The following is a 14,261-nucleotide window of genomic DNA, read 5'->3' on the forward strand; positions in this document are numbered from 1 at the left end:
AAATTATAATTCATAAGTAATAATTTAAACTTGATAAATTCATTGATTTAATAAATATTATCTGTAATTTTTTCCAACTAATTTATATTTTCTGTAGTAAAAGGTAATACATGTATCTAGCAATGATTGTCTAACAATTTATAATCAGTTATTAGATACATTATAATTCAAAATGTTCTACTTAAAAATTTATTCAAAATTCTCTATAATTTAATTTTTTTGTAATAAATCTGACCTGTTAATGTCTTGTATATTTTATTTGCAAATTTTTCATAATTCACATGTATGTAAAATAAAATTGACGATTTCTGAAAAATGGAATATTGAAAATGATAATTGGAACTGGTATCTATTATATAACTCTCGAGCAAAAACTTAACATTAACATTTGAAACACAAGAGAATATCCAATGTTACGAGATAATGAGTGGCCCTGAAAAGGGCCGTTTTGTATTAGCAATTCACTTCGAGCTTGTGTATTTGGTAACAGCCTTCGTTCCTTCACTGACAGCGTGTTTAGCCAGCTCGCCGGGTAGAAGAAGTCTTACAGCAGTCTGGATTTCCCGAGATGTAATCGTAGAGCGCTTGTTGTAGTGAGCTAATCGTGACGCCTCGGCAGCGATGCGTTCGAATACATCGTTGACAAAGCTATTCATGATGCTCATAGCCTTGCTGGAAATTCCAGTGTCAGGATGAACTTGCTTCAATACTTTATAGATGTAGATCGCATAGCTCTCCTTCCTCTTTCGCTTCTTCTTCTTGTCAGTTTTACTGATGTTCTTTTGAGCTTTCCCGGCCTTCTTCACTGCTTTGCCGCTAGCTTTTGGTGGCATGGTCGCTTTTCTCACAGGAACGTTTTCTCGTACTGTCTCAGAAACTACGTGACTGTACTCGAGCAAATTCGAAGATCGAATGAGCATGTTACTCCGAATTGGCGCATATATAAGGCAGAAGAAGTCAGTAAGAGCCACCAATCACGCGCGAGGAGCGCTTTACCGCAATGCTATTGGTCGGCGCGCGCGTCGCCAAGCCATAACTAACGTTGCTCTCGCTCTCTCTTACATTTCAATATAAAGTTTTCTTTTCTATCTTCCTAATGGAACAATACACTACGCTGAATTCTATCCTTTTAATTTCATTTATTAGTATATCCTGAATAAAATATGGATCTTTATGTATCGAAATATGGAGCCTTATTATTAAACAATAACTGCACATTTTAGCAACAAAATTTATTTTGGAAATAGTAGCGTCTTACTGTTCTTTGCATGCTACTAATGCGTGCTAGTTTAAATAATAATATAATTTATTAGCTCTACAACGATATCGCTATAAATGATAATTACCCAGATAGCACAGAGAGTTCAAAAAGAACTCAATTGTATGTCACCAATTATGAATTCTTTTTGCATTCGTAATTGATGACATACAATTGAGTCCTTTTTTAATTCTCTGTGCTATCTGGGTATTGCTACATGGAAGCTATACGTTCAATTTACGTATAACGTTGTTCCAGAATTACCTGTTAAATATCTAAATACATTCTCACGACATTGAATGATTCTAAATTGTCGGAAAAATAATCAATAGCAAGATTTGTGCATAATATTTGTAGACAGATTTTGGATAATATCATATTAGATTAGAAAGAAATAAATTTTCCGTCTCATATATTTTATATTTTTTCTGCATACTTCAATATCTATCGAATTCGAACGTATCTAAATATACACACATATATATATATATATATATATATATATATATATATATATATATATATATAATATATGTATACACTTTTTACGTTAGACATTAAACCGTTTCCGTCAAAATTATTACTACAATGTTATTGGTTTCTACATTGATCCAACAAATTATTTACAATTTGAAAAACGGCTTGTAGACATACGTATGAAAGAAACGTCTTATGTCCCTTTCCATCAATTGGTATAATTTTATGTTTTTTTTCTCTAAAATAAAATATCTTTGCTTACAAAGCACATACATTAAATAAAATAACTTTAAAAAAATATTTTTATCTTTCGCACATTTATTTATCAGATAAGTAGTGTAATTTACCTTGAAGTACAGATTACTGACCGCTCTCTAAATTGCAATCAGAAACCACTAGTGTATTTATTTCTGATTGTGATTTAGAAAATAGAGATATATTTTACCAACAATCTGAATAACGACAGTAAGATTTTTAATCATTAGATATGTTACTTCATAGATAGTTTATCTGAAGGTGGAATAACCGGCTTTTCGACATATGTATTGTCTGGAATTTATGTGAAAACAGTGATGTTTTTTACCAATTAGTGAGTGTACACAGTAACATTAAAATAGGCAGTGGCTTATCTGTAAAACTGTTAAAGGTGATACAAATCGTATCAAAAATTGTACGCATGCAAGGCTGCAAGACATCGAGCGACATGTATACATCTACCTACACATATTTTTTTTAGTGTATCCTAGCCATCCGTTGGTGAACAGCGGCTCGATTCCAACATTTGTGTATAGCGATGTCAAGAAAGCGGGCGACTGTTTTGATTGGCTGATGGTGACGTGGAGGGGAGAAGCCGGCTCGGCATGGTATAAAAGTGCACGTCCAGGGAACCGCCGCATCATTCGATCTGCGATTGTCTTGGTTGGTACTTCTTATCGTAGACTTTCAAGATGACTGGTCGAGGTAAGGGAGGAAAGGGATTGGGAAAAGGAGGAGCAAAGCGTCACAGGAAAGTTCTTCGCGATAACATCCAGGGCATTACCAAGCCAGCTATCCGTCGTTTGGCACGACGTGGTGGTGTCAAACGTATCTCCGGCTTGATCTACGAGGAAACCCGTGGCGTATTGAAAGTCTTCCTTGAGAACGTTATTCGCGATGCTGTCACCTACACCGAGCACGCAAAAAGGAAGACCGTGACTGCCATGGACGTCGTATACGCCCTGAAGCGCCAAGGCAGAACTCTATACGGCTTTGGTGGTTAAGCGAAGAACAGTGAACTCTTCGATCAAATCGGCCCTTTTCAGGGCCACAAATTTTTCAAACGTTTGGACAATTTCTATTCGTATGTAATCTATATAAGGTAATTCAAAATAAGTTCTAATATTAACAATTGTAAAACATTTGTAAACAATTACTAAAAACAAATACATAACTTTTAATATAATTATAAAGTATAAAAACATTGGTTTTGTAATGGGTATCTAATTAAACTATAACTAATGGTATACTTGTATTAATGATTATATTTACTAATGATAATAGTTTTGCACTTCTTAATGAATCATTTATTGTATACATACGCGAATATTTCGTAATTAAAAAATTCTTCAAATTGATTTTTTTGTCTTAAAACAATTGCTACTATATTATCAAAATTTATCGACAGATTACTGTGAGCATATTATTTATGCAAAACTCAACCTACACTGAATGTAAAAAATATTAGATATACATTTAAGTCGTGAATATGTAGAAGTTTAATATAAATTTATAGCTATAGATAAAGTGGATTCATAAGGTGCAGTGCGTATGAAGTTATATTTTATAGGAAAAATTATATACACTAAAATACTATCACTAAATTAATATAAAAGTTTTAAAATAGATATTTTCATGAAGAAATATGATTTTGACAATGTCAATGAAGAAATATAATTTTGACAATACTAGAGTCACCGGCCCATCGAGAATAAAGTTAATCTTTTAAAAACCATACAACGTAAAAAATCGTTAGTAGGAAAAACGTCAAGTTTGTTTTATTTTGATCTTGATGTGTGTTAGACGACTTTAAATATTTCTGAAATACAGTTACAAAAAATAAAATTCTATTAAGTATAAAGTCAAATATCATATATAGGTTTAAAAAGCATTATTTTTCAAGATTCAGATTTCTCAAAAATATTTGATTAATCAAGCTAATTTTATAATCTTTTGCTAATTTTTTATTTAATGTATGCACTTTTCGTTATCTTTTATATATCTAAACATGTTTTTCAACCTCTGAGATTTTTAATAAAGTTTTAATTCTTTTTATAATTGTAACACGATTTAATTTAAAAAATTTAATATCACAAAATAAATCCAGCAAATTTTTTAATTATATAAAAAAATAGTTTTCATAATAATTTTTCCGATGTGTATTTTAATCTTTAAATATACCAATACATAATATATATTAGAATACATAACGGAATAATTATATATTATGAAAACACTAGATAACTAAAACGCATCTGTTTTTAGATCATGTTCAATTTTTAATTAAATCGTTGCAATATTTATATCAAATATATCAAATAAAGATGTAATCAATACAATTATCTTTTTACAAAAGTAAATGTCTTGCACGTTTTAGGAATATATGCGTACATATGTGAAATAAAGAAAAATAAAAGTATTCCTTTTGAGAAATTTTAAATCTCATTAATTCTACAAATTTTAAAATCGATTTTAATCATGTTGTGACTGGACGTATCTTAAGGCGTAGTCTACAATGAAGACTTAAGCTTTAAGCCGTAAGAAATTAATCACTCACAATTGAGTATTCTTATAAAAATCGACTGTGATTGGTCAATTTCTTATGGCTTAAACTTAAATCTTCATTGCAGACTAGGTGCAGACTAAGGCCAAAAGCAGAGAACGAGACGTAGGTGTCGTAGTCGTAGTCGTAGGGTAAGGCAGAGAAAAACATAAGTCATACATGTAGTAGTATACTATTCTAGAATAGTAGTATATTACGACTTACGTTTTTCTTTGTCTTACTCTACGACTACGACTACGACACCTACGTCTCGTTCTCTGCCTTCGGCCTAACAGTCAAAGTTGAATACACTTCTGTCAACGATAACGCCAAAATAGTCACCGGAGTTTATCTTTTTTTTCTGTGATTAAATCTTGAGTAATTAAAGTGGATTCGAAAGAAAAAGTTTTTCTGTAACATAATGTTAGACTACATTCCGCGCTACCACGGAAGAAATCAAGTTACAAAAAAATTCTTAACCTAAAAACTCAAGAATTTATGTTAAAAGTTTCTTTGTGCGTTGATTTAAGTTAAATTTTAAGTACAAACTTAGGTTCATATGGAGTACTTAACGTAACGTAACGCATAACAAATATTTTAAAATACAATAATTTTTATGTATTTTTATAATAAATATTTTAAATAAAAATTTTTTAATTAAATTATTTAATATTTAATATTTTATTAATATTTTTAAAAATATTTATAGTAAAATGAGTATATAAATAATAATTGACATAAAAAAGATAAAGTTCCAAGATTATTATCGATTAATCGATTATTATAAGTTTAACCGATTACAATCGATTCCTATTTTTACTATAATCGATATAATCGATTCTTTAAAATGACCGATTATGCCCATTACTATTGTTTACACCGATCGTTTGATACGCGTATTAAGTAGTGAATTTAAGCTGATCAGTCAATGATTAAACACATTCACTAGTTATTTACTATTTGATACGCGTATCAAACAATCAGTGTAAACAAGGCCAATAAGATCATAGGTAGTAAGGTTCTGTAGTATTTTTATATTGTATTATCTGTAGTTATTTTTTGTTATCTGTATTAGTGTTAAAATAAAATATTATAGAGTACAGACTAATCTGATGCAGGTATATTGAGATGAGCTAGGGAGCATATGTGATAGTAAATTAAGTAGAATTTAAAGCAATAGAATGGAGAGAAGAGCGGATGAATGGAGGGATGAGTGTTTAAATTTTCTGTAAACTAAGTTCCTTCTTTGTAATTTGTATTGCTAAAGAGAATAAAGAATTATATTGACCAACCAATCCTTAATTCATCATACTCATTTTCAAGAAAAAGAATTTTCAGCATATTTCCCGTTTTATTTGACGAGTCTTCTCAATTATTAATATTGCATTCTCTATAAAATGAAAAAGTAGATTTATTTTTAATTAAAAATGGAAAAAATTACATAAAACTGAGTTTCAAGAAATGTCTAAAAATAATCATAGCATTTAAAACTAAACTATACATATTATAACAGTTAAATAAAGCAAAAATTGATATTACAAAAAAAGTCAAATTGGACAAAATATTTAGACAAACAGTTAAAATGTGATTTAAAACTTTAAAAATAGTAGTGTTAAAATTTTTAAAGATTTAATTGTAAAATGAAAAATGTAAGCGAAGCGAGATGATCTTTCGTATGAAAAAATTGGTGGCCCTAAAAAGGGCCGATGTTTTTTTATAAATTTCTTTATAAATTAAGCTCGTTCTCCACGAATACGACGTGCCAGTTGAATATCCTTAGGCATGATAGTGACTCGCTTGGCATGAATAGCGCAGAGATTAGTATCTTCAAATAGACCAACAAGATATGCTTCGCTAGCCTCCTGCAATGCCATAACAGCAGAGCTTTGGAAACGAAGGTCAGTCTTAAAATCTTGAGCAATTTCACGAACAAGACGTTGGAACGGCAGTTTGCGAATCAGCAATTCGGTACTCTTCTGATAACGACGAATTTCACGAAGAGCTACTGTTCCTGGTCTGTAACGATGAGGCTTCTTCACTCCACCTGTGGCAGGTGCACTCTTACGAGCCGCTTTCGTCGCCAGTTGTTTTCGGGGAGCTTTACCTCCGGTAGATTTGCGAGCAGTCTGCTTCGTACGAGCCATTTTCGTAGAGTCAACGATACGTCACGGAACGACAGTCGATACAAAATTGCGCGGAGGCTTCTTTCTGCGGCTGTATTTATACCAACGTCGTGCATTCGATTCGTACAGCCGGCTCAACAGTAATTGGACGGCACACCAGTGGTGGGGAGCCGCGATATTGAAGCGCGCACGCGCATAGCAGCTATGTTTCAACAGTCCAATGCATGCTTCTAAAGTAAAGGATATTCCTCGCATAACATGTTATAGATGGGAATATAAAAATGCGTAATATTGCTTTCCTGGATCGTCTCATACATAACTGTGATAAATCAATAATAAATACAAATTAAAGAAATTACTTCAAACGTATTGTAACAATACGTACGAAGAGAGCATATAAAAAAATGAGAAACTATATGTATAATTATATTTATATATTTGTAATCTTTGTTAATTTTTTTTAATGGAATCAAAATCTCGATAAAATACTCTGATATGTTAAGATAATATGCTAGAGATAGCTTCTATGCTAGAGATGATTGTGATTCAGATATTTTTGTTGTTTTTCATTTGCATATTGAGTTACACATGTACTATAAGAATAACTAACAATTAATAATTTAAAATGATAGAATACTGTTTATATTTTGAAAACAACTGAAATATTTAGATCTTGTATTCCAAACTTTGAAAATAAATAAAACGGTATTTTAATATGATATATAATATTAATTGAAATTTATATAATATCTTAATGCAATAATAGTTAATTATAATGACAATTAATCACCTATTATTCTCTAGTATTTAGTTGATGTGAATATTGATCGTTGAGTCAATCGGCTTTATCAAATATTTATTTTTGTTTTTAGTTGTTTAAGTATTAATTAATACTTAATTACTAGACAACAATTAATTTTAACGTACAATATGACTATATTATTCTCAGCTTACGTAAACATAAAAATTGTGAAATTATTAATATACATTAGATAGTATAGAGGCAAATAAAAATATCGTATTTAAGTATTAAATGTTAAGTGCGTAATTTAAAATCACATTTTCTATAATTCCGCGTAAAAGAAAAATTTTTAAGAGAAAATTTAAATTAAGAATTTTTAGTGATAGATATTTCAATAATATAATAAAATATTAAAATCTACAGATTTATTACAGAAAATGCTTCATTGAGGAACAATATACCATAGCTCTTATCTTAACTAATTTTTACTTTTATCTAATAGAAATTTTATTTAAAAAATATTACATAAATTTATAATTAAATACATAATACATTGAGAATTGCAAGATATGACATATCTAAGTTAAGATTTATATTATTATTTTATTAATTTTATTTTTTATTCTTTTCAAATAATAAAATAATTTATTTCAGCGTCTTTATATATGAAATAAAAATTCGACCAATGTAATATTTATTTTTTATTAATAAAATATTTTCAGATGTACATTTTCAAGCGTTATAAACAATTTAAAAATTATTGTTGTTGTTATATATTAGGAAGTTAATATTAAATGCGAATAGTAATTAAATATAAGTATTATTGTCGGAGAAATAAAACTATTTTAGATGTGCACGCTAACCTATAAAACACAAATCAATGAAGTGTAGCTTTTAATATTATTTTATTTTTGATACTATTATTTGATCAAAAGAGAGTATTTGAATCTGTATGTATATAAATGTGTTATCCGAGCTATATGCATGCATAAGTATGTTTATGTATATTCTCTTTGTTATATTTTTTACTTTCAAGTACACACTGCAAACGGAATGTAATGAAAGTTTATATAAATATAACAATTCTGTTTTCATTTTAATTTTACACAATTGTTTTAAAAAGCTTAGTTGCGTAAACGAAGTAAATATAATTTTTTTAAATACAAGTCTAATAATAATGAAGAAAGTACACACAATACACAAATGATTTAATTATCGTTGAAAGTTCCTCAAACTTATATTATGGACAAAATAAATAACATTTCACAAAAGTAAGATAGTTACAGACGCAATCAACACTGCGTATAGAATAGCTTGGAACTAGATAGTGATCTCAATCTACTGTGTTTATACAAATTTTTCCCTATGAACTTGATAATAAAATTCAAACCGTACAAAACAAATTTAAAAAAATTCAAAATGCTATGCATTTCGGTCAAATGAAATGTCTCATATATATATGTACATACATATACGAGTATCTATCTCTCATATACGATTCCTTAAAAATATCGATATTATTATAAAAAATATATATTTTTTGAATTTAGAGTGACTCATGTTTTATTGTAAATTCAGCGAAATTTGAAAATATATCAAAATATGTGTACAGCACTTCTAAAAATATTAATCTAGAGGTAATGCGCCGTATGTTGTGCACAGGGAGATTAATCAGTGCACCGTGTATAAAAGCCCTTGAAATGTTGTTCGAGCGCAAATGCGTTATAAAAAAAATCATTTTTCGGAAGGAATCATTTCCAGAAACGGAAACCCGTGTATGTCGATCGATTTCTATCTCAAAATGCAAAAACATTTGTATCATCTATAGAACTGATCGCTCGGAAGTATCAGTAGGTTACGGCTCGGTTTTAACGTTTCCTTAGCCATACAGTTCGCGGATCAAAAGTGAATTACGGTGTTAAATTACGCTTCGCGTTACCAAATTTTGAGAAGACGAGCGTTTAACGTTTGCCAAACGTAATTTGTCATCAATAGGAATCTCCACGGGTTATTTCGTTATCTTGTCTAAGATTCCTTACAGTAGCTTTGGTTTAACCGCGGGAGAGCAATCGACGTGATATAGGTGGCCGCCTCTGCGTTTATACGACATTTCTCGCATGAATTTGACAATTATGCGCGTAACATGGCAACATAATTGTATCCGCGCGTCTCCGGGTCGATAATGACATTTTACACTATTCCATAAAATTGTCTGCAAATGTTACTTTGTAATCGGCATACACTTTGCGTCGCAGCGACGCTTGTATTCTGCCACCCGCGTAAGTTGGATTTTTCAGCGGGAATCTGGCGACTCGCTCGGGATAAACGCTCGTGATCGGCTAGCACGGCTATCACGACGTTCTGTGAGCCGCACGAGTGACCTGATTTGTCAATAATTAAATTGTTTATTAACTTATTTCGCGGATCGAATCGGGCCTCGCGAATGAACCGGGTGCGCGCATCGCACGGAACCGCGAAAAAATGTACGGTGGTCGCGCGGGGGGCGGTTAAAACGCACGCGAAACGAAACTAGCTACTCGCTTCTACGATTCGGGGGTGCGAACGCACAACCTTCATTGTGCAAAATATTGTTTAAACAACGAACAATTGATAGACGGTCTTTCATTCCCGGCAGCCTGCTACCTGCAAGATTGGGAGGGCCTCTCTCCATGGTCCGCGCTCACGGTACTAGTAGCGCGGTCGCCGATAGGCACGCGAATCTTGAGCGTCATCTGTGAGCGTTTAGAACGAAAGTTTATATTTGTACTTCGTCTTTGAACGTACGCAAAACTCTCATTCTTGCAATATGGAGGATAAGAGCGCATCTAATGCTACGGCTACGGAAAACGCAGCCGCGCAGCCTGCGAAGAAGACTGCGAAGTCTAAAGCGGCGAAGGCACAGCGACCCAAGTCGACGCATCCGCCGACTTCGGAGATGGTCACCTCGGCCATCAAGGAGCTGAAGGATCGCAAGGGTTCGTCCGTGCAGGCTATCAAGAAGTACATCGCCTCGACTTACAAGATCGACGGCGAGAAATTTGCTCCCTTTATCAAGAGATACCTGAAGGCAGCGGTCACGTCCGGTGCGGTGGTGCAGACCAAGGGAAAGGGTGCGTCGGGTTCATTCAAGCTCTCGACTACCAAGCCTGTTCCGAAGAGTAGTGGTAAGGTAAAGCGCGCCGCGCCGAAATCAAGCTCGGAAACCAAGAAGACTGCCGAGAAGAAGGTTACCAAGAAGGCACCTGCAACGAAAAAAGCTGCCGAAACGAAGAAGACAACGGCTGAGAAGAAGTCGGCTCCAAAGAAAACCGCCAAAACTGCTGCGGCCAAGAAGGGCGAAGCTGCTGCGAAACAGAAGGCTGCTGCGCAAAGCAAGAATCTCTCCAAGACTAAGAAGGCTACCAAGGCCCCGGCTGCGAAAACTAAAACACCCAAACCAAAAACGACAAAGGCAGCAGCTGCCAAGACTGCGAAAGCAAGAAAATAATTCTCTGACTCTACTTCTGATACTAAACTGGCCCTTTTCAGGGCCCCAAATTGTTCATATGATAGAACAATCTCTTCGCAATGGTTCTTAAACTTTCTTTTTTACAGGATCACTCTTTAGAAACTTCAAACGAGCAATTATTAAAACGTTTTATGATATTTTAATAAATTTCGAATTACGTTATTTATATTCTATTCGTATATCATTTTAGAAAATTCTTTTTAATTTTTTTAATTCTATTTTTTTGTTTCCCGATGTAAGTTGATAATTTCATCGAATGAGAGAGAACGTGTATTAAATATTTTTAAAACAAAGTTTCAATCGTAGAATAATAGAATAAATGATAAAACGATAATTTAAAATTAACAATTGAATTCTTCGAATTAGAAATGGATCTTGGCTCAAGCACATGGAAAAACTATCATCAAATTGATATTCTTTTATGATTAGGAAGATACTCCATTCGTTACAAATAATGACGACTAATGTACAATCAACGTTTTTTCCTAGAAAAGCGAAATAAGTTAATATTTTTTAAAACGAAATTGAAGTAAAATTGAAAAATAATTTAATTTTATTATATTTACTTATATTTAGTTTTATTATATTTTATTATATTTTTATTATATTTACATAAATATAAATAAAACTTGAAAAAATTAAATTAAGAAATTAATTCTTGAAAAGAATTTGTATTAAATTAAAACGTAATTTCTTAAAATTAGATTACTCTAAATAACAAAATAAATTATAAAATAAATTATTTTATTCATAAATTAAATTTATATTATACAAATATTTTTATATAGAAATTTATTTTTATCTTAGTATTTTTACATTGATAAATTTTTCATTTAAAGAAGATTAAGTAAAATTTTATGTACTTTAAAAATAGTTCAAAATTATAAATTATAGTTAATAAACTTTTAACTAGCAATATTTTAGTTATCCAACCTTATATATTTATAGACCTTTACAGTCTCTCAAGTTTATTTTTCTACGTATATTTTTACGGATAAAGCAAAAGATATATGAATTATAGAAACATTCAAATCTTTATGTTAATTTATTGTTTATCTTTCTCTTAATGATACTGTAGATCGAATTTGTATTATACATTCTAAAAACATACGGAGAAATTATTTGCCATTTAAGATTACGTGGCCTTTCACATAAATGGTTTAGGTTTAGGTTAGTTAATTCTAATATTCCAGATTTTTCCAGTTAATCATCTTGTTATCTTTATGGAAGAGATAATATCCGTGATATAGACATGAAAAGTTTAGTTAAACCTGAATTAAATCGTGCTAAGGTTGACTGAATATATATAATATTTTATATGTTAATTGGTACATCACATGTTTCTCTTTATTTTGTTCAGCAATGTTTTCGGAGAATTCTGGGATTCATAAAATTTAGCAAGCAATGCCGTAACACGATACAAACGATTAAATAATACTTTTATATAAACATTGAAATATTTTTCATATTCATTTTGCATTTCTAAAATTGGACTATATATAGTATATATGTATGTGATGTAGAATAACTGAATGAATTATTTTATCAGTATGTCGGTAAAATCGTTTCATCATTTATGTATATCCGTCAATTAACGATATACATAATCCATTAGTATTTGTATTTGTACATATATGTACAAATAAAAAATACATGTAGTAAATATTTTAATCAAATTCAAGTCGATATAAATATAAATAATGCCAGAAACTACATGACCCAGATATCTTTGAATATCAAGTTTATTATTTATCGTAACAGATGTCGCAAATGTTGCTACTAGTTTAAAGTCACTAAATTTTTTTTATATAAAAAAAGTCACTAGAGTGATAAATTACCGCAATCCACCGGTATGAAGTATGAAGTTAGCTGTCGTACTAACACTTTCAATAATTTGGAAAACGCTAGTCGTTTGCTAGTTTTTGCATGTCTTTTATTTAATTTGCATACTAATTATTTTTCGCAAAAAATTGAAATTAAAATTTGGACAAGTCGCTATTGGAAAAATCGCTATTTGGAACTTTTACTCATGATTTCGTAAATATTTCGATGTTAAAACGTTTGCTAGTCGTTTGCTAGGTCCGTGTATACAAGTATTATTCTTATTTTATCGATACATTGTTTAATATTTGATTTATTAATAATTAAAATATCTAGTAACTTTAATTCTTGTTACTTTTAGGCGACTCGACACGCATGCGTTATTCTTGTTTGTGCCAGAATATTTTCCAAGTTGAAGAGCAATTGTCGTACTAACACTTTCGATGATTTCGAAAACGCTATTTAGGAGAGGCAGCTCCGATGACCTTAACTTTAACTTGTGTTATCAAGGTACACCCTTTTGAGTGACCTTCAAAAGATTTTAGCCGTCGCTCATAATTCGTTAAAAAGTTATTCACAAAAAGTTTTATAAATACGACACATAATTATTCAGTAGGCCTATTCTGTAACTCGTTAAGAGGTGTCGGTATCGTTAAACTATCGTTGCGCAGCTTTTTTACCATATAAAATATCTACGCAACAATTGTATAACAATACCGATACCTCTTAGGCCCGGTTCTACAACTCACAGTTAAATTAACTGGCCGATTATTATATTGGAATTGACCAATCGTATTTGTCGTTGCAAATTAACAAATACGATTGGTTAATTCCAATGGAATAATCGGCCAGTTAATTTAACCGTGAGTTGTAGAACCGGGCCTTAACAAGTTACAAAATTGCACTACAGGGCCGATTTCACCAACTCCGGTTACCTTAACTGGCCGGTCATTCCATTGGAATTGACCAATCGTATTTGTGGTTAAGCAAAATTAACAAATGCGATTGGTCAATTCCAATGGAATAACCGACCGGTTAAGGTAACCAGAGTTAGTGAAATCGGCTCTCAGTATAAGAGTATATCAGATGAGATTGCAACTTTTCATGTGTAGCGAGGTCCACCCCCCCCTGCTTACAGAGTAAAACGACATCCACGCTTGTATACTTTTTACCAAGGATTTGCGACATTAGATTTGAAATTGTGGCCAAATAGCGGCATAAAATGTTTGAGTTAGGAAAAAATACGGTGAGGGAGTGCAGGAGGAGGGGCGGAGCCTAGCAAACAACTAGCAAACGTTTTAACATTAAAATATTTACGAAATCATGAGTAAAAGTTCCAAATAGCGATTTTTCCAATAGTAAATTGTCCAAATTTTAATTTCAATTTTTTGCAAAAAATAATTAGTATGCAAACAAAATAAAAAAACATGCCACAAAATAAAAAAACTACCAAACGACTAGCAATCGAATAGCGTTTTCCAAATTATTGAAAGTGTTGGTACGACAGTTGACTTCATACCGGTCCGCAATCCGTA

General features: G+C 31.5%; 4 protein-coding genes across 4 annotated transcripts; 2 read left to right on the top strand and 2 right to left on the bottom strand.

The window, feature by feature from the left end:
• Positions 1 to 67: 67 nt before the first annotated feature.
• On the bottom strand, positions 68 to 935 carry LOC105831056 (histone H2B). The gene has a single exon (XM_012670906.3). It carries the CDS (start codon positions 918 to 920, stop codon positions 462 to 464), a length of 459 nt encoding a protein of 152 aa, XP_012526360.3. The 5' UTR covers positions 921 to 935; the 3' UTR covers positions 68 to 461.
• A 1,697-nt stretch (positions 936 to 2,632) lies between these two features.
• Positions 2,633 to 3,348, top strand: LOC105831059 (histone H4). Its single transcript, XM_012670911.3, has one exon. It carries the CDS (start codon positions 2,683 to 2,685, stop codon positions 2,992 to 2,994), a length of 312 nt encoding a protein of 103 aa, XP_012526365.1. The 5' UTR covers positions 2,633 to 2,682; the 3' UTR covers positions 2,995 to 3,348.
• Positions 3,349 to 6,216: 2,868 nt separating this feature from the next.
• LOC114255472 (histone H3) lies at positions 6,217 to 7,702 on the bottom strand. The gene has a single exon (XM_028194220.2). The coding sequence runs from the start codon at positions 6,674 to 6,676 to the stop codon at positions 6,266 to 6,268; it is 411 nt and encodes a 136-aa protein (XP_028050021.2). The 5' UTR covers positions 6,677 to 7,702; the 3' UTR covers positions 6,217 to 6,265.
• A 2,394-nt stretch (positions 7,703 to 10,096) lies between these two features.
• On the top strand, positions 10,097 to 11,073 carry LOC105840289 (histone H1A, sperm). The gene has a single exon (XM_012687176.3). It carries the CDS (start codon positions 10,204 to 10,206, stop codon positions 10,882 to 10,884), a length of 681 nt encoding a protein of 226 aa, XP_012542630.1. The 5' UTR covers positions 10,097 to 10,203; the 3' UTR covers positions 10,885 to 11,073.
• Positions 11,074 to 14,261: the final 3,188 nt, after the last annotated feature.

Source organism: Monomorium pharaonis, chromosome 3, assembly GCF_013373865.1.
Source record: "Monomorium pharaonis isolate MP-MQ-018 chromosome 3, ASM1337386v2, whole genome shotgun sequence".
Lineage (NCBI taxonomy): Eukaryota > Metazoa > Arthropoda > Insecta > Hymenoptera > Formicidae > Monomorium > Monomorium pharaonis.